The sequence below is a fragment of the Coregonus clupeaformis genome, chromosome 20 (genome assembly GCF_020615455.1).
Source record: "Coregonus clupeaformis isolate EN_2021a chromosome 20, ASM2061545v1, whole genome shotgun sequence".
Classification (NCBI taxonomy): domain Eukaryota; kingdom Metazoa; phylum Chordata; class Actinopteri; order Salmoniformes; family Salmonidae; genus Coregonus; species Coregonus clupeaformis.
Window position 1 is genome coordinate 60,273,384 of NC_059211.1, and position 24,878 is coordinate 60,298,261.

Sequence of the window (24,878 nt, forward strand, 5' to 3'; positions counted from 1 at the left end):
CTGGCGCTCGATTCGCTCGACTCTGTATCCCATAGACACTCTCTCGATACACAGACACACACACATACATACACACACACACACACACACTCATGTAGAGGGCTTAGAAGTCAGCAGAGATGAGACATGGAGAACTGGTATGAGCTGGTTTTTAAGTTTGTCTGTGGCAGGGATGTTTCTATTGGTCTGGGTATTACTGTATGCCTGTTTCCAAATCTATTTCTATCTCCAGTCCTTGAGGGCCACTGTGTATTCTTGTTTTCATCCTAATTACTTTTTAATAACAGTACTTTTTAATTCGATCTGGGCGACTAGGAGTGTTAAATCGTTTGCTTATTAATGAAACAAATCAATCTCATCATGATCATAAATTCCACTCTTTTGAATTTCATTCCCTCCGTTCTGGCGCTCGTACAATCTGTCGGAAGATGACCAGAGGAGGAGGAGGAGGAGGTGGTGGTGGAGGAGGAGGAGGAGGAGGAGGAGGAGGTGGTGGTGCGTGCCAGTGTTGTTGTTTAGCATCCTGCCAGCCGCTGACTGTGACTTTTAGCACATGATTAGACAGTGACTCAGGCATCACACACAGGACAGAGAGAGAGGGAGAGGGAGGATGAGAGGAGGGAAAGAGGGGTGGCAGATGGAGAGGGAGAAGGAGAGAGAGAGGGAGAGAGAGAGAGAGAGAGAAGAGAGAGAGAGAAGAGAGAGAGAGAGAGAGAGAGAGAGAGAGAGAGAGAGAGAGAGAGAGAGAGAGAGAGAGAGAGAGAGAGAGAGAGAGAGAGAAGGGTAAAACAGCCTCCAGGAACTTAATGAGGTGTGCCCCGCTGAGTGGAGAAAGGGCTGTTAATCACTTCCACAACAGTTCAGACTGACACACAGACACTCATCGAGACACACTGCTCACACACACACACACTCTCTTCTCTCACACACACACACACACACACACTCTCACTATCACACATACACGCACATACACACTCACACACACACACACTCTGTTTCACATATACACACACACTCACACACACAAACTCACCACTCTCATAAGCTCATTATGTAAAAGCCAGTGAAAGTTTGTCTCATTGTGTCTATCTGGGGCAGAGGGGCTTTTCATGCTGTGTTAGCTCATCAGGATTATTCTGCACAGTACCTCTCTGACATGACTGACTCTGTTTGCGTCCCAAATGGTGCCCTATTCCCTACAAAGTGCACTACTTTTGACCAGGGCCTATAGGGCTCTGGTCACAAGTAGTGCACTATGTAGGGAATAGGGAGCCATTTTGAATGTGACCTCTGTCTAATACACAGTAGGGATGCACATGTGTTCTGTCTTTGATTCCATAGTGTATTATTACAGAAACATATTTTATTACAGCGAGATTCGGATGTATGATTAACGGTAATGTAGGCAGATGTCTATGGAACACTAGAGATTCTCTGGAAAATATTTGATTGATTGAGGATGACCATGTGCTCTTGTGTGTCTGATGCTAATTACTGTATTATTACAGCTACAGTTGGATTCTGAACTGATATAAATGTTTTCTTGATTTCTAGGAGGCAGGGTTGGGGTCAATTTAATTCAATTCAACCCAGGAATTGAAATTCGAATTTGAATTGGACACACCCCACTGAAAGCAGAATTTAAATTATATTTTAATGAAAGGAAGTAAAATTTAATTCAAAACAATTCAAAGAAATTCAACTGAAAGTGAAACATGAAAAGTCATTCCTTTGACACGTTTTACCAAAAGAATCTGTCAATTAATACATAAGAAATACAGATACCATTTAAAATATCAAATTGATTATCACTCATATATGTCAAACAGTATTTTATTTATTTATATTTGTCATGAGATATTAGGTTGTTCCCTTCCATTCTGGAGTGTTTGGTTTGATCTAATGCATTCTGGGAAATGTACTTTTTCTGTTTAGTTTTTTATAACCTGTTAGTGAAATATGAATTAGGAGAATGAAATGTTTCAATCATATGTTAAACATAGTATTGGTTACCATACATTATGTCAAAATTAACATTGTATAGTGTTGTGTTCACATAAATAATTTCCATTTGAATAGCCAAAACCCATTTGAATTTTATTGAATAAAGATTATAATTCCTGTGGGGTGTGGTCAATTCAAATTCAATTCAAATTCTGCTTCCTGTGGGGTTTGGTCAATTCAAATTAAATTCAAATTCTACAATTGAAATGGAATTAAAGGACAATTTGCAACTCAATGGCGAAGGTGCATAAAGATGTTGAAATTCAGATATAATTCAGGTGCTACCACTATCCATAGAGTTTTTTAACAACGGCGCGCTACATAGTTCAATGTGCCAATAAATCAGCACTATCTACTTTTAGCGTTTTTTCAAATTGCCTGCTTCTTGGAGCTTAAATTGGGACCATGTATACTGCGCTAATGATGATACAAAAAAAGAGTAACTAAGAGCAATGTACAATACGGCAAAATTTGCAAACAAGGCATTTGTGATAAGTACATAGGGGCCACCATCTGCATGGCACTTCCGCTATTCATAATTGACCCCAACCCTGCTAGGAGGATGAACATGTGTTCATGTCTGATACTTAGAGAACCATGTCTACTGTATTATTAAGGCTAGTTGGATGGCTGATGATCACTAAAGCTCTCAAGTAACCCCAAAAGTACACGTTTGTTGTAACCCCAGACAAACTCACCTGATTCAACTCATTGCGGGCTTGATGATTAGTTGAAAAGTGTAATCAGGTGTGCTTGTCCCGGGCTACAACAACGTGTGCTGTTGGGGGTACTGGAGGAGTTGGGAAACACTGGTCTAATGTATGCAGATGTTCAGTGTCTATTCTGTGTATCGCAATGACTGACTGGCGACGTCTAGTACACTGGGAGATTGAACACGTGTTCATGTCTGATACTTATAAAAACCTGTTTTATAGCTGGAGTTGGATGTTTGACGTCTGATGAGCACTAAAGCTCTGTTAATGATGACAACGTGATGATATGTAATGTATGCAGATGATCAGCGTCTATTTTGTGTACATTATGCACAATTATGGAAATTCTCCAACTGCAACATGTAGGCTTTACCACTGATCTCTCCTACACAGTATTTTTTATTCATTATCTTTATGTATTATCTCAGGATGTATTATTCTACTTTAAGAAAACAAAAAATTATGATGTAAATAAACATAAATAAACATTTCTATTTTCCCCCAGATCCTGGTGCACGTGGGCTTCCTGACAGAGGAGTCAGGGGATGTGTTCAGCCCCAAGGTCCTGAAGGGTGGTCCCCTGGGGGAGATGGTCCAGTGGGCAGACATCCTCACAGCCCTCCATGTCCTGGGACACAACCTCAAGATCTCCATGTCTCTTAAAGAACTGCAGGGGTGAGTCAGCATATAAACTTTGTTTTGGCTGTTTCTTGATTTGATCATCTTTTGATTGATTGGATTTGTTTGGGTGTTTTATTGTGTGGTGGATTGGAAGCGGCTTCATTGATCTGACCACAGACATTTTGTGCCATTTTGATGAGTCAACTATTGGCCAATACACAGTGTGGCAATTAGCAGGTGCTTTTATCCAAAGCGACTAACAGATCCTCCAAGGTGATGGTGTTAAAAAGCACTTTGTGATCAATAGACAGACGGTGATCATTTGTATTTGATTGCTGTCCATTATAGCACTTTGACCTATCCCTCATGTTGATCCATAGAATTACAATGGGAACACTTACAGTGCCTATAGAAAGTCTACACCCCCTTCAACTTTCACATTTTGCTGCCTTAAAATTGAATCTAAAAAGGGATTCAAATAGATTTTCAAAGTGAAAGAAAGTTATAGAAAATTGCCCAACTAAAACAAAAACAAAAACTGTAATATCTTAATTGGATAAGTCTCTACCCCCTGAGTTAATACTTGAATCATTTTCATTAAGGATCTACCATCTTTGCACAACTCTTAGGGCAACATATATACATAGTTTCTGTCAAAATTGCTCAGACTCAGCAAATTTGTTTGGGGATCATTGATGGACAGCGATATTTCAACCTTGTCTCAGATTTTTTTAACGCAGATTTAAGTCAGGACTGAAACTAGACCAGTCAGGAACACTCAACAGCTCTTGGACAGCCAATTGGGTGTGTCTTTTGCATAAACATTTGTGTAATTGTCCCACAGAAAAAGACAACCCTATCCCAGGGTTAGGTTTTCAGAAGACTGAGGTGGGTTCTCCTCAAACGTTTTACCTGGGCTTTGCTCCTTTCATATTTCTTTTGATCCTAACAAACTCCCGAGTCCCTGTCAGAAAAGTTTCTATAACTTTCTTTCACTTTGAAAATGTGGAGTAAGTTGTGTAGATCTGTAGGAACAAAAATCGAATTGAATCCCTTTTAGATTCAATTTTAAGGCAGGAAAATGTGAAAAGAAAGTGAAAGGGGTTGTAGACTTTCTATAGGCACTGTATTTTAGATAAAGGACCAATTTTCAGGTAGAAAGCTGTAGAAAGCAAGTGAATTATCACTTGGCCATTAAACAGTTAATATATTTTTAACCACATCAATATACCTGCTCTACCTCCCCAGTTAACCCAATACATCAGCCGATCAGAACCGCAGACCAGGGCTGTGTCTCAATCGACAAGGATGCTGCCTTTTGAGGCAGCATTTCTAGGCAGGACGTCAAAATTGGTATGTCCCAATCCCAAGGTACCTTAAAATGCTGCTTTCTAAGGTGCCTTCATTGGGCGATTTGGAAGGCAACATCCCACGTGTCCTTCGCTGGGGAGACTATCTCATAACCCCTTGTGGCGCATCGAAAATTCAAAACAATTCTGAATTAATGGCGGACACAAGTCCCCACTTGGGAGAAGATGTTCCAGAAGAATAAGGAATAACTTGGCGAAATGTAAGTATAACGTTGATTTATTCACAAAATAATGTTAAAATGTTCAACAAATTAAATCATATTAATTTTGAACTATTTATCAGCCCATTGCCAAGCTAGCTAGCTAGCTAGCTAACACATCATACGTGATAGCTAGCTAACGTTAGGAGGCGATCTCGTCCTGCTTATCGGCTGTTTAGAGATGCACAACTAAACTAACTAGGCCTAATCGTAGATTCAACAATGTGTCAATTGTGAAGACCCGGACTGTTTATAAACAAATTAATTGGTGAACTTGCTAGCCAGCTAAAAACATGCAGCAAATTTGTTTTCAGGGACTAAAGTGAGCACCTGATCGCGTATTACTCCATTGCATAGGCTTGGCAGGAGAAAACAGTCCTGCCTGACTTAATTGGAGGTCAATTTTTTTTTACAACATCTGCATACAGCCAGCTGTGTTCTGTTCATTCTAGGCTTGCTAGCCAGCCAAGTTATTTGTGCATTCTGGTGATGAGTCTGTTTAGCAAGTTTGCTTGCTAGCTAGCTGCATGCAGTGTCTGTTTACCTAACATTAACGTGAGCTAACTTTCTCTTGTCACTTTCCCTTCCCCTATTGTTGCACATTGGGTTTGTTGTTACTAGTTAAAATGATAGGCTAAGTTATTCTACTCTTACTGTAAACAACTGAACAAGCCTAAAAATATGCTAAACTGTTAACCAAACGATTGCACATTAATAAAGGTAGTTGTGGCTTCAGTGACTTGAACCAGCTGAAATTTGAGTAGTGAGGTTCATTTCTCCCCCCTTGTCTCTGCTTGTTCCAGCTTGAAGGACATCTCACCCTGACACCCTGCAGATGTAAATAACTTGTTGGGAACATCCCAGCCACCAGGATAATCACCATATCCCAGGATTTTATTAAGGAGTGTGCAACATCACAATGTTAGATAGAAATAGATTCACCCATGTTATTGTTTATCAGCACAGATACGGGAAAACCAATGGCTACAATGTAAACAAACGTCTCGCGCTCGGTGGAATGTGAATGCGTTGTTACATGATGCAGCCTTCGACGCCCGTCCCAAATGGCAGTAACAGTACATTCTGGAAAAGTGCTACCTACTAAGGTAGGTGCCTTTGGAGGCAGATAGGCAGCAGGCAGCTGCCTTTGGATTGGGACACAGCCCTGCAGTCTTCTTATTGAGTTATTTAGTGACCCCATCGATCGCCATCAACCTCCTCTCCAGTCTCCTGTCAATGGTGCAATGCTGTGTCTCTTTCCGCTCCCCTCGTCCAGTCAGCACCTCTTCATGTATCCCCTTTTTGTGCTGATGGATACAGTAGTCGCCGTCTCCTTGCGGTCTCCGGGTGGACTAGATGTAAATCTGTCTCATTGGTTAAGACGCTCCAGGGCCGGTGTCCTGTGTTTAGCTACTAAAAGCAGGGCTAAAGACTCTGTAAATCACAAGAGATCGTCAAACACCGCCAGCCAGAGTTAGTCATATGGAGATGGGTTGGGTATTGTGGTTGGCTGCCAAACCTGTGTTGGGGATTATGAATTGAGTTGTCTTGGACTTTTTCTCGCTTCTTTGATATAAGGAGATGTTTTCACTGTTTTGTGAGCTTCTGACTAAGTGAAGTGCCCCACTCAATCCCACTCGCTGTCTGTCTCTTTCTGTACTTTCTCCTTTCCAAACATTCCCTTTGTTTCTCTCTATGTCCTTGTATATCCTCTTCTTGTCTGTCTCTTTTGTTCTCTCTCTTTCATATCTTGTGTTCTCTCTGTCTGTTTACACCCCTCTCTCTCTCTCTCTCTCTCTCTCTCTCTCTCTCTCTCTCTCTCTCTCTCTCTCTCTCTCTGTCTTTCTCTCTCTGTCTCTCTCTCTCTCCCTCTCTCTATCTATCTTTCATTGCATTCTCGCTTCAAGTGCTATCAAACGAAGTTGTTTGCTATAAACCAGTTTACCATTGTTGACTTGAAACTCTGCACCTACTCCCTTATTTCCCATGACCCCCTGCTTTCACCAGGACAAAGAACATTGGCCTTTTCGATTCGACAGATGTGATATTACAAGCAATTTAGCTGTCACTGGGGGAAACGCAATTATTTTTGTTATTCCCCCTCTATCGGTCTGTCTTTTGATTTGGCTTTGATAAACAGAAATGGTTCTATCGATGATTTTTTGGTTAACACATCGCTGGACAAAATAATTGGGACGTACAAGAGGTTGACATCACGAAGAAGGGGAGAACGCTCTCACGATGTCAGCGCAACAGAGCATGAAGGGTCATCCTTTGTTAGTATGGGGTCATTATATTTAAAGGTGTTGTTGCCCCTTTACACATGTTTGCTGTAGCTCTCTCTGCCTAAGTGAGGACACAGACAAGCGTGCCCCTTTAAGATGGCAGATTTGCTGTTTGAAGAGTAACTATTGATTTTTGTTGGCAGCCAAGTGCGACACAACGACATGAAAAATGTTTCGTTTCGCCGTCATGTCGCAAACATCCCAAGGCATTGTTTTGAACAGCTTTTCTTGTTTATTTATTTTTCTTCTATCCCAGAATAAAACAAAAGCCACTTATCATTGAGGCTCATCTGAAATGTTTGTTTCGTACGTATCTCACTGTTTTTCTGATGACAAATTGCAATCAGCCCTTTTGTCAGTTATCAAATGAGGCAGAGAAAACAACAAATAATTCGTCTTTCAGATACTACTTTTACAGATTTGATTGCATTACATTTAGCACATCATCTGGTTTTGAAATCAGCTCAGTTAAACAATGTACACTATATACTCTTATCTCCCTCACTAACTTTAAGCATCAGTAGTCAGAGCACCTTACCGATCACTGCACCTGTACACAGCCCATCTGTAATTAGCACACCCAACTACCTCATCCCCATATTGTTATTTATTTTGCTCATTTGCACCCCAGTATCTCTATTTGCACATCATCTTCTGCACATCTATCACTCCAGTGTTAATACTAAATTGTAATTATTTTGCACTATGGCCTATTTATTGCCTTACCTCCATAACTTACTACATTTGCGCACACTGTATATATATTTTCTATTGTGTTTTTGACTGTATGTTTTGTTTATTCAAATCAAATCAAATCAAATTGTATTGGTCACATGCGCCGAATACAACAGGTGCAGACATTACAGTGAAATGCTTACTTACAGCCCTTAACCAACAGTGCATTTATTTTTAACAAAAAAAGTAAAAATAAAACAACAACAAAAAATGTGTTGAGAAAAAAAAGAGCAGAAGTAAAATAAAGTAACAGTAGGGAGGCTATATATACAGGGGGACACCGTTGCAGAGTCAATGTGCGGGGGCACCGGCTAGTTGAGGTAGTTGAGGTAATATGTACATGTGGGTAGAGTTAAAGTGACTATGCATAAATAATTAACAGAGTAGCAGCAGCGTAAAAAGGATGGGGTGGGGGGGCAGTGCAAATAGTCCGGGTAGTCATGATTAGCTGTTCAGGAGTCTTATGGCTTGGGGGTAGAAGCTGTTGAGAAGTCTTTTGGACCTAGACTTGGCACTCCGGTACCGCTTGCCGTGCAGTAGCAGAGAGAACAGTCTATGACTAGGGTGGCTGGAGTCTTTGACAATTTTGAGGGCCTTCCTCTTATTCCATATGTAACTCTGTGTTGTTGTTGTTTTTATCGCACTGCTTTGCTTTATCTTGGCCAGGTCGCAGTTGTAAATGAGAACTTGTTCTCAACTGGCTTACCTGGTTAAATAAAGGTGAAATCAAATAAATAAATAAATATAGAACAACAGCCCACATAAAGAAGGCTTGAAAGTTTTGCCATATCCCCACGGTCCCTGTCTGTCAATGAGGTAGATGGATGGATAGATGATTCTATTAGAATTGATAGATGAATAAGTGGACAGGGAGAGCCTATAGGGAGGAGGGGGGAGGTACTATAGCACTGCTTCAGCACCAGTGTGTGTGTGGGTTTTGATTGTATTTACTGTGAACAAAGAGGCTCATATAATCCTATCTGTTGTCCATTTTATTGTTAAAGCTATGAATGTGGAATCACAGCAGGGTCCAGTGTTATCTAGTACTACTAATCCATTATTCTGGTTGTGGTAGCTACTGTACACACACACACACACACACACACACACACACATTGAATATAGCCAGTGCCTGTGTATTCTGCTGAGTCTGCATTCTCCTCTATGGGCCTATAAAGAATTGCATAATGGAGATGAGACCCAATTTACAGACAATTAGATAGACCACAGCCCAGATATATTACAACAACAATTGTCACAGCCACCCAAGTCATAGCCTGTTAACCAAATAGCTACCTGCATTTGACCCCTTTTTGCACTAACTCTTTTGACTCATCACATACACTGCTGCTACTGCTTATTATCTATCCTGTTGCCTAGTTACCTTACCTCTACATATATGTACATATCTACCTCAATTACCTCATACCCCTGCACATCAACTCTGTACTGGTACCCCATGTATATAGCCAAGTTATCATTACTCATTGTGTATTTATTCCTCGCGTTATTATTTTTATATAATGTTTATATTTTTCTCCATGCATTGCTGGGAATTAAGTAAGCGTTTCACTGTTAGTCCACACCTGTTATTTACGAAGCATGTGACAATTTGATTTGATTTGATTACCAGCATTACTGGCGAGGACAGGGCTGTCCATCTTATACACCTAATTTACATATGTACAATCCACTTCAAATTAGTGAATTCGGCTATTTCAGCCACACCCGTTGCTGACAGGTGTATAAAATCGAGCACACCGCCATGCAATCTCCATAGACAAACATTGGCAGTAGAATGGCTTAGTGAAGAGCTCAGTGACTTTCAACGTGGCACCGTCATAGGACCTTTCCAACAAGTCAGTTCGGCAAATTTCTGCCCTGTTAGAGCTGCCACGGTCAGCTGTAAGTGCTGTTATTGTGAAGTGGAAACGTCTAGGAGCAACAATGGCTCAGCCGCGAAGTGGTAGGCCACACAAGCTAACAGAACGGGACCGTTGAGTTCTGAAGCGCAGCGTGGAAAAATTGTCTGTCCTTGGTTGCAACACTCACTACCGAGTTCCAAACTGCCTCTGGAAGCAACGTCAGCACAAGAACTGTTCGTCGGGAGCTTCCTGAAATGGGTTTCCATGGCCGAGCAGCCGCACACAAGCCTAAGATCACCAAGCGCAATGCCAAGCGTTGACTGTAGTGGTATAAAGCTCGCCGCCATTGGACTTTGGAGCAGTGGAAACGCGTTCTCTGGAGTGATGAATCACGCTTCACCATCTGGCAGTCCGACGGACGAATCACGGTTTGGCGGATGCCAAGAGAACGCTATCTGCCCCAATGCCATGTGCCAATTGTAAAATTTTGTGGAGGAGGAATAATGGACTGGGGCTGTTTTTCATGGTTCGGGCTAGGCCCCTTAGTTCCAGTGAAGGGAAATCTTAACGCTACAGCATACAAAGCCATTCTAGACGATTCGGTACTTCCAACTTTGTGGCAACTGTTTGGGGAAGGCCCTTTCCTATTTCAGCATGACAATGCCCCCGTGCACAAAGCGAGGTCCATACAGAAATGGTTTCTCGAGATCAGGGTGGAAGAAAATTACAGTCCCTGCAGCAATGTTCCAACATCTAGTGGAAAGCCTTCCCAGAAGTGTGGAGGCTGTTAAAGCAGCAAAGGGGGGACCAACTCCATATTAATGCCCATGCTTTTGGAATGAGATGTTCGACAAGCAGGTGTCCACATACTATTGGTCATGCAGTGTATACAGTGGGGAAAAAAGTATTTAGTCAGCCACCAATTGTGCAAGTTCTCCCACTTAAAAAGATGAGAGAGGCCTGTAATTTTCATCATAGGTACACGTCATCTATGACAGAGAAAATGAGGGAAAAAAATCCTGAAAATCACATTGTAGGATTTTTAATGAATTTATTTGCAAATTATGGTGGAAAATAAGTATTTGGTCAATAACAAAAGTTTCTCAATACTTTGTTATATACCCTTTGTTGGCAATGACACAGGTCAAATGTTTTCTCTAAGTCTTCACAAGGTTTTCACACACTGTTGCTGGTATTTTGGCCCATTCCTCCATGCAGATCTCCTCTAGAGCAGTGATGTTTTGGGGCTGTCGCTGGGCAACACGGACTTTCAACTCCCTCCAAAGATTTTCTATGGGGTTGAGATCTGGAGACTGGCTAGGCCACTCCAGGACCTTGAAATGCTTCTTACGAAGCCACTCCTTCGTTGCCCGGGCGGTGTGTTTGGGATCATTGTCATGCTGAAAGACCCAGCCACGTTTCATCTTCAATGCCCTTGCTGATGGAAGGAGGTTTTCACTCAAAATCTCACGATACATGGCCCCATTCATTCTTTCCTTTACACGGATCAGTCGTCCTGGTCCCTTTGCAGAAAAACAGCCCCAAAGCATGATGTTTCCACCCTCATGCTTCACAGTAGGTATGGTGTTCTTTGGATGCAACTCAGCATTCTTTGTCCTCCAAACACGACGAGTTGAGTTTTTACCAAAAAGTTATTTTGGTTTCATCTGACCATATGACATTCTCCCAATCCTCTTCTGGATCATCCAAATGAACTCTAACAAACTTCAGACGGGCCTGGACATGTACTGGCTTAAGCAGGGGGACACGTCTGGCACTGCAGGATTTGAGTCCCTGGCGGCGTAGTGTGTTACTGATGGTAGGCTTTGTTACTTTGGTCACAGCTCTCTGCAGGTCATTCACTAGGTCCCCCCGTGTGGTTCTGGGATTTTTGCTCACCGTTCTTGTGATCATTTTGACCCCACGGGGTGAGATCTTGCGTGGAGCCCCAGATCGATGGAGATTATCAGTGGTCTTGTATGTCTTCCATTTCCTAATAATTGCTCCCACAGTTGATTTCTTCAAACCAAGCTGCTTACCTATTGCAGATTCAGTCTTCCCAGCCTGGTGCAGGTCTACAATTTTGTTTCTGGTGTCCTTTGACAGCTCTTTGGTCTTAGCCATAGTGGAGTTTGGAGTGTGACTGTTTGAGGTTGTGGACAGGTGTCTTTTATACTGATAACAATTTCAAACAGGTGCCATTAATACAGGTAACGAGTGGAGGACAGAGGAACCTCTTAAAGACGAAGTTACAGGTCTGTGAGAGCCAGAAATCTTGCTTGTTTGTAGGTGACCAAATACTTATTTTCCACCATAATTTGCAAATAAATTCATAAAAAATCCTACAATGTGATTTTCTGTTTTTTTTCCCTCATTTTGTCTGTCATAGTTGACGTGTACCTATGATGAAAATTACAGGCCTCTCTCATCTTTTTAAGTGGGAGAACTTGCACAATTGGTGGCTGACTAAATACTTTTTTTCCCCACTGTATGTGTCTGGGTATGGAGGAAAAAGGGTGAGGTCTTTATATTAGATGACAACACTGCATAATAACCCCTCTCTAAACTACATCTGATATTAAACAGTTGAGACATAGTTGTGTCTCCATGGTAGCCCACAGCAATACTATCTACATATTACATGGTTGTTGATGCATACGCATACATATTTTCTTTTGTAACTCAGTGTTTTGTAACTCAGTGTTTTGTAACTCATACTGCATGTGGTTCAATCTGTGAAAAGTAGGCTTTATAGGTCCCTTTGGGCAGCTGTTGGTCATGAAAAGAGGAAGGACAGAGGAGAGAGAGGCTCTCATTTTCTACCTCCTTTATTCACAATCACATTGGAGGAAGGACTACTCTCCTCTCATCCACTGGGTCTGTTCATTCACTTCCCATTCCTCTACTGACCAGTACATTATTCAGAGAAGTTTTTTCCCCTATTCCTCATGTTCCCTCTCTCCCCTCTCTATTTCTACTTTAAATATCCTGTATGAGTCAACAGCAGTTTAAGACACTTTGCAGAAGCTAGATATTCTCCTTAGAGATTCACTCAGATAATTGGAGAGATGTTTGATTTCCCTGGTAAACCTTGTGAACTTTCATCACTTATACAATCAACTCCTGATATTCAAGACTGATTTGAGTTTGCACTTATCTGAGTTGACAGTATTGGCTCAATGCTTACTGTAACAAAGATGGTGTTAGACAGAGACTGTCCAATGAAGGAAGGCAGTCAGGTGAAAGAGAGAGAAGGCCTATTGAGCCGTAAGGCAGGACGCTAGAGAAGCTGGGAGAGTGGAGTGAGAAAGGGAGAAAGGAAGATTCAGTGAGGGATGGAGATTGAGTGACAGCAGATTTGTCTAAGACATCTCGCGCCCTGTTAGGTCTCTCTCTCTCTCTCTCTCTCTCTCTCTCTCTCTCTCTCTCTCTCTCTCTCTCTCTCTCTCTCTCTCTCTCTCTCTCTCTCTGTGGTTTGGGGGTCAGCCCAGTGATATGCATTTCTGTCACCACCAGCTGGTGGTCTACCATCTCCATGGAGACAGACACAGGTCACCAGATAGGTCACAGGGGATCATCATTTCAAGCAGAAGGGGAGTGATGGCATCAGGTGGATTGGGGGTTAGATAATGCTGCTGGGCCTATGAAGGTGTTCTGATCCTCATTTTGTTATATTTGTCTAACCAGACTTTGACAATTCCCACAACCCCGCTCCTCTAATGTGACCAAGATGGCTGTGAACATACAGTTGAAGTTGGAAGTTTACATACACTTAGGTCATTAAAACTCGTTTTTCAACCACTCCACAAATGTCTTGTTAACAAACTATAGTTTTGGCAAGTCGGTTAGGACATCTACTTTGTGCATGACACAAGTAATTTTTCCAACAATTGTTTACAGACAATTTATTTAACTTATAATTCACTGAATCACAATTCCAGTCGGTCAGAAGTTTACATACACTAAGTTGACTGTGCCTTTAAACAGCTTGGAAAATTCCAGAAAATGATGTCATGGCTTTAGAAGCTTCTAATAGGCTAATTGACATCATTTGAGTCAATTGGAGGTGTACCTGTGGATGTATTTCCAGGCCTACCTTCAAACTCAGTGCCTCTTTGCTTGACATCGTTATGTTTGGAGGAAAAAGGGGAAGGCTTGCAAGCCGAAGAACACCATCCCAACCGTGAAGCACGGGGGTGGCAGCATCATGCTGTGGGGGTGCTTTGCTGCAGGAGGGACTGGTGCACTTCACAAAATAGATGGCATCATGCAGAAGGAAAATTATGTGGATATATTGAAGCAACATCTCAAAACATCAGTCAGGAAGTTAAAGCTTGGTCGCAAATGGTCTTCCAAATGGACAATGACCCCTAGCATACTTCCAAAGTTGTGGCAAAGTGGCTTAAGGACAACAAAGTCAAGGTATTGGAGTGGCCAAGGCTAAGGTGTATGTAAACTTCCGACTTCAACTGTATGTATATGTTTACAATCATTGGTGCCTTCTAGCTCTGCCTCTGCCTATAGGGTCTAGGTTCTGGGCTGTGTGTGTGTGTGTCTGAGGCGGTGGTGGCGGTAGCTGACCCGGGGGCTGGATAATTCCCTGTTAACCTGACACACACACTTCCATTACTCACAACCTCAAACACCTCTGCTGTCTAGATATCCTCTCTCCTCTCCTCTATCCCTCCATCCCTCTCTCCTCTCCTCTCCTCTATCCCTCCATCCTCCTCCCCTCTCCTCCCCTCCATCCCTCTCTCCTCTCCTCTCCTCTCCTCTCCTCTCCTCTCCTCTCCTCTCCTCTCCTCTCCTCTCCTCTCCTCTCCTCTCCTCTCCTCTCCTCTATCCCTTCATCCCCCTCTCCTCCCCTCTATCCCTCCATCCCCCTCTCTTTCCCTTTCCTCCCCCTCTATCCCTCCATCCCCCTCTCCTCTCCTCCCCTCTATCCCTCCATCCCCCTCTCCTCTCCTCTCCTCTCCTCTCCCTCTCCTCTCCTCTCCTCTCCTCTCCTCTCCTCTCCTCTCCTCTCCTCTCCTCTCCTCTCCTCTCCTCTCCTCTATCCCTCCACCCCCCTCTCCTCCCCTCTATCCCTCCATCCCCCTCTCTTTCCCTTTCCTCCCATCTATCCCTCCATCCCCCCTCTCCTCACCTCTATCCCTCCCTCCATCCCCCTCTCTTTCCCTTTCCTCTCCTCTATCCCTCCATCCCCCTCTCCTCTCCTCCCCTCTATCCCTCCATCCCTCTCTCCTCTCCTCTATCCCTCCATCCTTCTCTCCTCTCCTCCATCCCTCTCTCCTCTCCTCTCCTCTCCTCTATCCCTCCATCCCCCTCTCCTCCCCTCTATCCCTTCATTCCCCTCTCTTTCCCTTTCCTCTCCTCTATCCCTCCATCCCCCTCTCCTCTCCTCCCCTCTATCCCTCTATCCCCCTCTCCTCTCCTCTCCTCTATCCCTCCATCCCTCTCTCCTCTCCTCTATCCCTCCATCCCCCTCTCTTTCCCTTTCCTCTCCTCTATCCCTCCATCCCCCTCTCCTCTCCTCCCCTCTATCCCTCCATCCCCCTCTCCTCTCCTCTCCTCTATCCCTCCATCCCTCTCTCCTCTCCTCCATCCCTCTCTCCTCTCCTCTATCCCTCCATCCCCCTCTCTTCCCCTTTCCTCTCCTCTATCCCTCCATCCCCCTCTCCTCTCCTCCACTCTATCCCTCCATCCTCCTCTCCTATATCCCTCCATCCCTCTCTCCTCTCCTCTATCCCTCCATCCCCCTCTCCTCTCCTCCCCCGGGCCTGTCTCAGTGTAATCCATTTAGCTGTGTTGTCTTTCACGGTCCCCGACGCAACCGGGCGGCCCGCAGACCATTAATCTCTTTCACACACACACACACAGGCATAACACACACACACACACACACACTTGCACTATGCATACACTTGCACTATGTACGCACAGACACACACACCATGATTGGAATTAGGCTCCCCATTCTCTCTAGTTTATCTTGCTCCTTCTTGTTTTTGCTCTCAGCGAGGGTGTCCTCTTCCCATCGTCATACACATGTCCCAGGCACACACTCCACACACACGTGTGCTCAAAAACAAATGGCACAAATGGGTTAAATGCGTGCAGCGACGGACCCACACACTGCAACATGTGTTCACTACCATCCCTCTTCCGTCCAGACGTCCAGCCTCATCATCTCCCATCTCTAAATACGACTTAGAACAAGTCTGGGTGAAAACATCTCCATTTCTCCCTAAGAAAACCTCAGTGTTAGAAAGCATTGCTTTCGGTCCTCCGTGTTAATATTTAAAGGCAGAGGAGACGTTTACAGGAAGTCAGGAGGAACAGCCATAGGCTGTTTACCCAGTCTCTTTCTACTGTAAATAACTTCCATTTTAAGGACCATGGTCTTACTGTTATATAAGTATTTAGGGATTTAATGTAAATAAAGCTAGCCATTTTGTTCTCTCAATATATCTTCGTTAATCTGGCGCCATCTCTCTTTCTTTTGCACACTCGTTAGAATAATAGTGAAGACATCAAAACTATGAAATAACACATATGGAATCATGTAGTAACCAAATAAAGTGTTAAACAAATCAAAATATATTTTCTATTTAGCCACCCTTTGCCTTGATGACAGCTTTGCACACTCTTGCCATTCTCTCAACCAGCTTCATGAGGTAGTCACCTGGAATGCATTTAAATTAACAGGTATGTCTTCTTAAAAGTTAATTTGTGGAATTTCTTTCCTTCTCAATGCGTTTGAGCCATTCAGTTGTGTTGTGACAAGGTAGGGTTGGTATACAGAAGACAGCCCTATTTGGTAAAAGACCAAGTGCATATTATGGCAAGAACAGTTCAAATAGGTAAAGAGAAACAACAGTCCATCATTGCTTTAAGACATGAAGGTCTTAAGTGCAGTCACAAAAACCATCAAGCGCTATGATGAAACTGGCTCTCATGAGGACCGCCACAGGAAAGGATGACCCAGAGTTACCTCTGCTGCTTACCTGTTTTTGCTTTGTCATTATGGGGTATTGTGTGTAGATTGATGAGGGAAAAAAATAATTGTATCCATTTTAGAATAGGGCTGTAACGTAACAAAATGTGGAAAAAGTCAAGGGGTCTGAATACTTTCCGAGTGCACCTCCCCTACGGGGGTTAACACACACACACACACACACACACACACACACACACACACACACACACACACACACACACACACACACACACACACACACACTGAGTCAGGATACAAAATGTAGGAGTTAGCTAACTTCAATAAATGCACACATGAAAAATCAGCTGTTATTGCCTCACTTGCAATGCTATTTCTAGTTTCTACAACAGCTGTACTTTTCTTTTGTGATGACAGGGAACTCATTTGCAGACTTTTGGGAAAGAGCTTGGAAAGCAGCTTAATGTAGAATTGATGACAACCTGTTTGTGACTGCGATATAAAAGACTGTTTTAAAAATACCCATTTGTGATATTTGTGTGTTTTTATGCATGGCATATTAAAGGTTTGCAAATCTGCATTATTTAGAATATATTTCATGACTGTGGCATCTTTGTTACAGACTCTGAAATAGCATCACTGTCACATTAATCAGTGTGTGTGTGTGTGTGTGTGTGTGTGTGTGTGTGTGTGTGTGTGTGTGTGTGCGCCTTCTGAACCTAATGACGGAGAACGCTCAAGCGCAAAGCAACATTCTGTCTGGTTAAAGTGTGTGAGTTAGCAGAAACAAGGTGCCTGGATTATGTCCTTTCCCTCCTCTCTCTCTCTCTGTATCTCTCTCTCTGTATCTCTCTCTCTGTATCTCTCTCTGTATCTCTCTCTCTGTATCTCTCTCTCTGTATCTCTCTCTGTATCTCTCTCTCTGCATCTCTCTCTCTCTGTATCTCTCTCTCTGCATCTCTCTCTCTGTATATCTCTCTCTCCCTCCATCTCTCTCTCTGTATCTCTCTCTCTCTGCATCTCTCTCTCTGTATCTCTCTCTCTGTATATCTCGCTCTGTATATCTCGCTCTGTATCTCTCTCTCTGTATCTCTCTCTGTATCTCTCTCTGTATCTCTCTCTCTGCATCTCTCTCTCTGTATATCTCTCTCTCCCTCCATCTCTCTCTCTGTATCTCTCTCTCTGTATCTCTCTCTCTGTATATCTCTCTCTGTATATCTCTCTCTGTATCTCTCTCTCTGTATATCTCGCTCTGTATCTCTCTCTCTGTATCTCTCTCTCTGTATATCTCGCTCTGTATCTCTCTCTCTGTATCTCTCTCTCTGTATCTCTCTCTCTGTATCTCTCTCTGTATCTCTCTCTGTATCTCTCGCTCTGCATCTCTCTCTCTGTATATCTCTCTCTCCCTCCATCTCTCTCTCTGTATCTCTCTCTCTGCATCTCTCTCTCTGTATCTCTCTCTCTGTATATCTCGCTCTGTATCTCTCTCTGTGTATCTCTCTCTGTATCTCTCTATGTATCTCTCTCTGCATCTCTCTCTCTGTATATCTCTCTCTCCCTCCATCTCTCTCTCTGTATCTCTCTCTCTGTATCTCTCTCTCTGTATCTCTCTCTCTGTATCTCTCTCTCTGTATCTCTCTCTCTGTATCTCTCTCTCTGTATATCTCGCTCTGTATCTCTCTCTCTGTATCTCTCTCTCTGTATATCTCGCTCTGTATCTCTCTCTCTGTATCTCTCTCTCTGTATCTCTCTCTGTATATCTCGCTCTGTATCTCTCTCTCTGTATCTCTCGCTCTGTATCTCTCGCTCTGTATCTCTCTCTGTATATCTCTCTCTGTATCTCTCTCTCTGTATCTCTCTCTCTGTATATCTCTCTCTGTATATCTCTCTCTGTATATCTCACTCTGTATCTCTCTCTCTGTATCTCTCTCTCTGTATCTCTCTCTCTGTATCTCTCTCTCTGTATCTCTCTCTCTGTATCTCTCTCTCTGTATCTCTCTCTCTGTATCTCTCTCTGTATCTCTCTCTCTGTATCTCTCTCTCTGTATCTCTCTCTCTGTATCTCTCTCTCTGCATCTCTCTCTCTCTGTATCTCTCTCTCTGCATCTCTCTCTCTGTATATCTCTCTCTCCCTCCATCTCTCTCTCTGTATCTCTCTCTCTCTGCATCTCTCTCTCTGTATCTCTCTCTCTGTATATCTCGCTCTGTATATCTCGCTCTGTATCTCTCTCTCTGTACCTCTCTCTGTATCTCTCTCTGTATCTCTCTCTCTGCATCTCTCTCTCTGTATATCTCTCTCTCCCTCCATCTCTCTCTCTGTATCTCTCTCTCTGTATCTCTCTCTCTGTATATCTCTCTCTGTATCTCTCTCTCTGTATCTCTCTCTCTGTATATCTCGCTCTGTATCTCTCTCTCTGTATCTCTCTCTCTGTATATCTCGCTCTGTATCTCTCTCTCTGTATCTCTCTCTCTGTATCTCTCTCTCTGTATCTCTCTCTGTATCTCTCTCTGTATCTCTCGCTCTGCATCTCTCTCTCTGTATATCTCTCTCTCCCTCCATCTCTCTCTCTGTATCTCTCTCTCTGCATCTCTCTCTCTGTATCTCTCTCTCTCTGTATATCTCGCTCTGTATCTCTCTCTCTGTATCTCTCTCTGTATCTCTCTATGTATCTCTCTCTGCATCTCTCTCTCTGTATATCTCTCTCTCCCTCCATCTCTCTCTCTGTATCTCTCTCTCTGTATCTCTCTCTCTGTATCTCTCTCTCTGTATCTCTCTCTCTGTATCTCTCTCTCTGTATCTCTCTCTCTGTATCTCTCTCTCTGTATATCTCGCTCTGTATCTCTCTCTCTGTATCTCTCTCTCTGTATATCTCGCTCTGTATCTCTCTCTCTGTATCTCTCTCTCTGTATCTCTCTCTGTATATCTCGCTCTGTATCTCTCTCTCTGTATCTCTCGCTCTGTATCTCTCGCTCTGTATCTCTCTCTGTATATCTCTCTCTGTATCTCTCTCTCTGTATCTCTCTCTCTGTATATCTCTCTCTGTATATCTCTCTCTGTATATCTCACTCTGTATCTCTCTCTCTGTATATCTCGCTCTGTATCTCTCTCTCTGTATCTCTCTCTCTATATCTCTCTCTCTGTATCTCTCTCTCTGTATCTCTCTCTCTGTATATCTCGCTCTGTATCTCTCTCTCTGTATATCTCGCTCTGTATCTCTCTCTGTATCTCTCTCTCTGTATGTCTCTCTCTGTATATCTCTCTCTGTATCTCTCTCTCTGTATCTCTCTCTCTGTATATCTCTCTCTGTATCTCTCTCTCTGTATCTCTCTCTCTGTATATCTCTCTCTGTATATCTCTCTCTGTATATCTCGCTCTGTATCTCTATCACTGTATATCTCTCTCTGTATCTCTCTCTCTGTATATCTCTCTCTGTATCTCTCTCTCTGTATCTCTCTCTCTGTATATCTCTCTCTGTATATCTCGCTCTGTATCTCTCTCTGTATCTCTCTCTCTGTATCTCTCTCTCTATATCTCTCTCTCTGTATCTCTCTCTCTGTATCTCTCTCTCTGTATATCTCGCTCTGTATCTCTCTCTCTGTATATCTCGCTCTGTATCTCTCTCTGTATCTCTCTCTCTGTATGTCTCTCTCTGTATATCTCTCTCTGTATCTCTCTCTCTGTATCTCTCTCTCTGTATATCTCTCTCTGTATCTCTCTCTCTGTATCTCTCTCTCTGTATATCTCTCTCTGTATATCTCTCTCTGTATATCTCGCTCTGTATCTCTATCACTGTATATCTCTCTCTGTATCTCTCTCTCTGTATATCTCTCTCTGTATCTCTCTCTCTGTATCTATCTCGCTCTCTCTTTCTCTATATCGCTGTATCTCTCTCTCTCTCTCTCTCTCTCTCTCTCTCTCTTTCTCTCTATCTCTGCATCTCTCTCTGTATATCTCGCTCTGTATCTCTATCTCTGTATATCTCTCTCTGTATCTCTCTCTCTGTATATCTCTCTCTGTATCTCTCTCTCTGTATATCTCGCTCTGTATCTCTCTCTCTGTATATCTCGCTCTGTATCTCTATCTCTGTATATCTCTCTCTGTATCTCTCTCTGTATATCTCTATCTCTGTATCTCTATCTCTGTATATCTCTCTCTGTATCTCTCTCTCTGTATCTCTCTCTCTGTATCTCTCTCTGTATCTATCTCGCTCTCTCTTTCTCTATATCTCTGTATCTCTCTCTCTCTCTCTCTTTCTCTCTATCTCTGCATCTCTCTCTGTATCTCTTTCTGTATCGCTCTCTGTGTCTCTCTCGCTCTCCCCTTCTCTGTATCTCTCTCTCTGTGTATCACTCTCTCTCTCCCTCACTCTGTATCTCTTTCTGTCTCTCTCTCTCTGTATCTCTCTCTCTCTCCCTTTCTGTATCTCTCTCTCTCCCCCTCTGTATCTCTCTCTCTCTCTCTCTCCCCCCTCCTTCTTTGCTGTCAGAACCTTGACACTCAAATCAATGCGCTTGTTAACAACTTCCCAGCTTTTTACAGCTTTTTATCAGCCAGCCACCTTCCACCAACCCTACAGCTGCATTGACTTCTGACAGAAACACACAGAAACACACCCACACACCTTCACTCTACCTTACGAAAGCCAATAATGACTTCCCTCCTCCTAGCCATGGATTTGGAGAAAGGTATAAAACCAGAGCCCCTGGATGCCATTGTCAGAGTGTCAGAGTGCCCGGCGGAGTCGACACACATGGGGTTTAAATGGAAAGAGCAGGCAGGTATGGTACGCTATGATGGAGTGGCCTTACTGCTGAGGAGGGCAGAGCTGGGGCAGCTTAATGGCTGGCTTCAGGCTGGTGAGGTTATAGTGGTTGGCTGGCTGCAGTCACGCTAGGGGAAGGTAAGTTGGCTTTATTGTGGTTTCATGGGCTAGTTGTTGGCTCTAGGATCGATTGATATATATGATTATATATATATTATATATATATTATTATCATTATTTCATTGTCCTTCTTCCTTTCACTCTCTCTCTCCCATAATCCTTCCTCTCAGGGTTCAGAAACTACACTGAACAAAACTATAAATGCAACATGCAACAGTTTCAATGGTTTTACTGAGTTACAGTTCATATAAGGAAATCAGTCATTTGAAATAAATAAATTAGGCCCTAATCTATGGATTTCACATGACTGGGCAGGGGCGCAGCCATGGGTGGGCATAGGCCCACTCACTTGGGAGCCAGGCCCACCCACTGGGGAGCCAGACCCAGCCAATCAGAATGAGTTTTTCCCTGCAAAATGACTTTATTACAGATGTTATTACTCCTCAGTTTCATCAGCTATCCGGGTGACTCAACACAGAAGCCGGATGTGGAGGTCCAGGGCTGGCGTGGTTACACGTGGTCTGCGGTTGTGAGGCCGGTTGGACGTACTGCCAAATTCTCTAAAACATTGACTCGGTACTCGGTACCCCTGTATATAGCCTCAGGTTATGGTAGAAAATCAAATCAAATCACATTTTATTCGTCAAATGCGCCTAATCTGGGTGGCCATTTGATGAATTGTTCAGCAGTCTTATGGCTTGTGGGTAGAATCTGTTAAGGAGCCTTTTGGACCTAGACTTGGCGCTCCGGTACCGCTTGCCGTGCGCTAGCAGAGAGAACAGTCTATGACTTGGGTGACTGGAGTCTTTGACAATTTTCACAATTTTGAAATTAACATCTCTCGCAACATCTCTGGTGGACATTCCTGCAGTCAGCATGCCAATTCCACGCTCCCTCAAAACTTGAGACATCTGTGGCATTGTGTTGTGTGACAAAACTGCACATTTTAGAGTGGCCTTTTATTGTCCCCAGCACAAGGTGCACCTGTGTAATGATCATGCTGTTTAATCAGCTTCTTGATATGCCACACCTGTCAGGTGGATGGATTATCTTGGCAAAGGAGAAATGCTCACTAATAGGGATGTAAACAAATTTGTGCACAACATTTGAGAGAAATAAGCTTTTTGTGCGTATGGATCTATTATTTCAGCTCATGAAACATGGGACCAACACTTTACATTTTGCATTTATATTTTTGGTATTGGCCATGGCAGGATCTTGTATTTTCTCTCTCTCTCTCTCTCTCTCTCTCTCTCTCTCTCTCTCTCTCTCTCTCTCTCTCTCTCTCTCTCTCTCTCTCTCTCTCTCTCTCTCTCTCTCTCTCTCTCTCTCTCTCTCTCTCTCTCTCTCTCTCTCTCTCTCTCTCTCTCTCTTGCTCTCTCTCTGTCTTTGTCTCTCTCTCATCTCTCTCTCTCCCAGACTGGGGCAGCAAGAGCCTGGTGGTGAACAGGTTCCAGGCGCCTGCAGACATGACGACCACTGCAGAAATCAGGGAGATCAGTAGTAGTACCATTCATCAAACGCCTGCTTCTCACAGAGCTGTATTTCTCCTCTGATGGAAAAGAGAGGGGGCCAGAGGGAGGAGAGAGAAGAAGGAGAGAGAGAGCGAAAAAGCCATGCAGACTCCGAACCTAGACGAGAGAGAGGGGGGATGAAAGAGAAAGGGAGAGAAATAGAGGAGGGAAAAAGTGAAACAGAGGTATAGCGAGAGAGGTGAGCTGGTGAGAAAGAAATACAATAAGATAAAGCAAGAAAGGATGAGATTTCAGTCCTGCCCAATCAATGGTGAGTTATGTGTAAAGTGCTTCTGTGGAGCCCTGTGGTGCTGTGCTAGATCTAAAGCCAAGGCTAAAGGGAACAGAGATCCCTCCTAAAGGCCAGTTACATCAAACCCCACTAATTTAAAAGCTCAGACAGTGCAACTGCTGCTACAGCTGGCTCTAGACACTAATTGGGTACAGAGAAGTAAAGGCTGCCCTGCTGTCAACACCATCACATACACTCTGATTCTGAGTTGGCTGAAGTTGCCCCATATACACTGATCTGAGATTTACATTTACATTTTAGTTAAGATCAGTTAAGAGTTTCTTCCAAATGGCCAAAGTTAGGATTAGGAAGTGTAAACTGGTCCTAGATCTGTCCTTATAGACAACTTCTACCCCGAGCTGATTCTGAATATGTTAAACCATCACAGACCTCAAATGTGAGATAGCATGATAGCCGCATAACCATCCATTCAGATGACTGAGTAATGGGACTTAATTTGACATACTATTACCCCCCGGAATACCACGTCCAGAATATTGCATTCCTTCCCGTCCCTCCTGGAGGGTCGTTCCATCCTTTCTGCTCACCGCCACGAAAATTGAAATATTCTCATCTCATTTTCACTTTTTTTTACTTCTAAAAACTAATGATGGATAATGACGATGTTCCATATTTTCCATTGGCTTGGAGAGAAAAAGTCCCTCAAAATCAGGTCAAACTAGGGCTGGAGTTTTCTATATCCTCACTAGGGGCAAATTGGCCCATTTTGGTGCAGCCAGGCTTGAAATTAAATTGAGTGGGATGAGCAGTTGATTTTACTAAGAGGAAATACAGCTCCTTCTCTTGCTTTTTCATTATTTCTCTCTCTCTCTCTCTCTCTCTCTCTCTCTCTCTCTCTCTCTCTCTCTCTCTCTCTCTCTCTCTCTCTCTCTCTCTCTCTCTCTCTCTCTCTCTGTCTCTCTCTCTCTGTATCTCTCTCTCTCTCTCTCTCTCTCTCTCTCTCTCTCTCTCTCTCTCTCTCTCTCTCTCTCTCTGTATCTCTGTCTCTCTCTCTCTCTCTCTCTCTCTCTCTCTCTCTCTCTCTCTCTCCCTCTCTCTCTCTCTGTATCTCTCTCTCTCTCTCTCTCTCTCTCTCTCTCTCTCTCTCTCTCTCTCTCTCTCTCTCTCTCTCTCTCTCTCTCTCTCTCTCTCTCTCTCTCTCTCTCTCTCTCTCTCTGTCTCTCTCTCTTCAAGCTGCTTTATTGGCATGAAAAACATTGCGTCAATATTGCCAAAGCAACAATGTATACAATATACATTGTAATAAAATAATAAATAATAACAAATAATAATAAAAAAATTGTAGTAAATAATAATAAATAAATAACAACAATAAAATGGTAACAGTCAATAGTATAAATATAATAAATATACAAATCTTAAATATGGAAAATGAAACTATAACTAACTTATAACTAAATAACTGTCATCTTCA

General features: G+C 43.1%; 1 protein-coding gene across 4 annotated transcripts in view; it reads left to right on the forward strand.

Moving 5' to 3' along the window:
• LOC121534014 (alpha-1,6-mannosylglycoprotein 6-beta-N-acetylglucosaminyltransferase B-like) overlaps window positions 1-24,878 on the forward strand; it is a 154,656-nt gene that overhangs the window by 80,705 nt on the left and 49,073 nt on the right. For all 4 annotated transcript variants that reach the window (XM_041840420.2, XM_041840421.2, XM_041840422.2 and 1 more), the window contains one exon: window positions 3,226-3,395. In XM_041840420.2, the coding sequence (XP_041696354.1) occupies window positions 3,226-3,395 (170 nt within the window). The remainder of the gene's footprint in view (window positions 1-3,225; window positions 3,396-24,878) is intronic.